Below are 2,708 nucleotides of genomic sequence, written 5' to 3'. Positions count from 1 at the left end.
GTCAGGCTGGTCTCGAACTCTCAACCTCAGGTGATCCACCCGCCTCGGCCTCCCAGAGTGCTGGGCTTACAGGTGTGAGCCACCGTGCCTGGCCTCATTTTGTTCCTAATTATAGACAGTTCGAGAAATTAGAAGAGAAAAAGTCCATTTCACCACTTAAAGCCAACCATTGCTATCACTTTTATATGCTTCTTAAAATCTTTTTTTCCCATATTTTTAGCTAACTTGTGCTCATACTGTATCTATAAATTTGCATTTTGATGTTTAACCCAGTATGGTAGCACACTTATTTCCTCATGTTATGACATACTTTAATTATAATAATTTTATAACTATTTATTATATAATTGGACTATAATTTACTTAAACCATTGTCTACTTTTGAATGTTATATATCCTAATTGTGCTGTGATGAATGTTTCTATGCACAAAGCTTTCTTTTGAGGGTTATTTCTTGCTGATAGATTCCTGGAGAGAGAATTATATGTCAAAGGTGTTAATGAAAATTGCTAGTTTTTGTTATTTTCTGAAAGAGTTGGTTTATATCTCTGTCTTTTGGCAAAAGTACTTTCAGCATCAGAAAGTGGGACGGTAATCTGAAAAGTGGGACAAATATATTTATGGAGCATTGAGGCAGAGTATTTGAAATTAGAACTATTCAAAGAAATCCATTTCTTCTTGTTCCCATATTCACAAATAATATATTATGGTTGCATTTTGGAGGAAACTTTCGGGGGGATTAAGAAGATACGAAGTTCATGAATTCAGGTAAAGACCTTAGTGTATGTAGATGTCTTCTATCTTAAATAACTATCAATGATGTACCCTGATCAAATGTCCTTTAAAAACTAATCTGAGTACTATCAAAATTTTTTAAACAGTATTTCTCTGTAATATAAATGGGTACAGGAAAACTTTATAAGCTATAGCTCCTTATCAGTTTATTCTCTCTCAAGTCTGTTCCATTTTGCTTGGTTCAAAACATTTTGGTAGATTCTGCTATCAAAGCATAGTCTTAAAGGGAAGTGGAAGTAAGATCACTACAACAGGAACTCAATACATACTTCATTAGCTTATTATTTAACTCAGTAAGTACTTGTTTAAACTGAATGTTTAAAATTAGACATTGTCAGTCCAGGCACGGTGGCTCATGCCTGTAATCCCAGCACTTTGGGAGGCTGAGGTGGGTGGATCACTTGAGGTCAGGAGTTTGAGACCAGCCTGGCCAACATGGTGAAACCCCATCTCTACTAAAAATACAAAAATTAGCTGGGCATGGTGGTGGCATGCCTGTAATCCCAGCTACTTGGGAGGCTGAGGCAGGAGAATTGCTTGAACCCGGGAGATGGAGGTTGCAGTGAGCTGAGATAGTGCCACTGCACTCCAGCCTGGGCGACAGAGACTCTCAAAAAAAGATAATAATAAAATGAAATTAGACATTGTCAATGGGCCTTGGCAATAGTGTATTTTTAACAAATAGATATTAGTGAAAAATAACTGAGATCACTCTTCCTAACCTATATTTCTGAAACAGATGTCTGAGGATAAAAAGGATGAAGACAGTGAGACAAGTGCTTCAGTAAGGAAAGGTGAGAAGCAGTGCATATTTGGTATGGACTGTGAGGGGAAAAATATGTGTGGTGTTGCACACCTGTAGGCCCTGGCAATTCAGGAGGCTGAGGCAGGAGGATTGCTTGAGCTAAGCAGTTCAAGACCCTAGCCTGAGCAACATAGTGAGACCTAGTATCTAAAAAAAAAAAAAAAGAAAGAAAGAAAGAAATTTGTGCTGAGTGTGAAAAGCAAACAACAGAGATGAACAGCCAAGAGCATTGTAAGACTTTGCACACTAGAGAAGGCCCATTGGGATTAAGCGAGTTCTTGCTTTTGGACTCCCTAGTGCAGAGGGATGGTTTAGCTGCTTGGCTAGAAACTATGATGTACTGGGAGGTGGGAGCTCAAGTTCTCTTTTCACTCCTTAGCACTCTCCTTTCACATTGCTTGCCCTTCCCACACACTCATTGTTAGTGTTATTACAGGATTATGAGCTGTCTATGACATCTTTTCAACAATCTATAAGCTGTTGTGAGCCAGTAAATGTTTAACAACTGGCTGTCCCAAACTCGTGTGTGTACATATATTTATTAAAAATTTTGGCTGGGCATGGTGGCTCATGCCTGTAATCCCAGCACTTTGGAAGCCTGAGGCAGGTGGATCACCTGAGGTCAGGAGTTCGAGACCAGCCTGGCCAACATGGTGAAACCCTGCCTCTATATTAAAAAAAATTTATTTTTAATGATATAAAGGTTGCATATCATCTCAGTACCTCTGGAGGCTGAAGCAGGAGAACTGCTTGAGGCCAGGAGTTCAAGAACAGCCTGGAGAACATAGCAAAACCCTATCTCTTGAAAAAAGAAAATTAGCTGGCATGGTTGTTCACACCTGCAGTCTCAGCTACTCAGGAGGCTGAGGCAACAGAATCACTTCAGCCTAGGAGTTTGAGGCTGCCAGTGAGCATGATCGTGCCACTGCACTCCAGCCTGGGCAACAGAGTGAGTCCCTGACTAAAAAAATTAAATACATAAATAAAAGATATATATTACATTATTTATAAATAATAAAATACACAAGACTCCTTATGGTCAATTTCATATAGAAAACCGATTCTCTCAAAACACTCTCCTTGATTTTTTTTTTTTTTTTTTTTTTTT

At 38.7% G+C, this 2,708-nt stretch overlaps 1 protein-coding gene across 1 annotated transcript in view; it reads left to right on the top strand.

The window, feature by feature from the left end:
• The window catches only part of SSMEM1 (serine rich single-pass membrane protein 1), an 8,564-nt gene that overhangs the window by 3,762 nt on the left and 2,094 nt on the right, over window positions 1-2,708 (top strand). The window contains exon 2 of the mRNA XM_017532555.2: window positions 1,535-1,589. Coding sequence (XP_017388044.1) covers window positions 1,535-1,589 — 55 coding nt within the window. The remainder of the gene's footprint in view (window positions 1-1,534; window positions 1,590-2,708) is intronic.

Source organism: Cebus imitator, unplaced genomic scaffold (assembly GCF_001604975.1).
Source record: "Cebus imitator isolate Cc_AM_T3 unplaced genomic scaffold, Cebus_imitator-1.0 Scaffold77, whole genome shotgun sequence".
NCBI classification, from domain to species: Eukaryota; Metazoa; Chordata; class Mammalia; order Primates; family Cebidae; genus Cebus; species Cebus imitator.
This window is presented reverse-complemented; position numbering and strand designations above follow the sequence as displayed.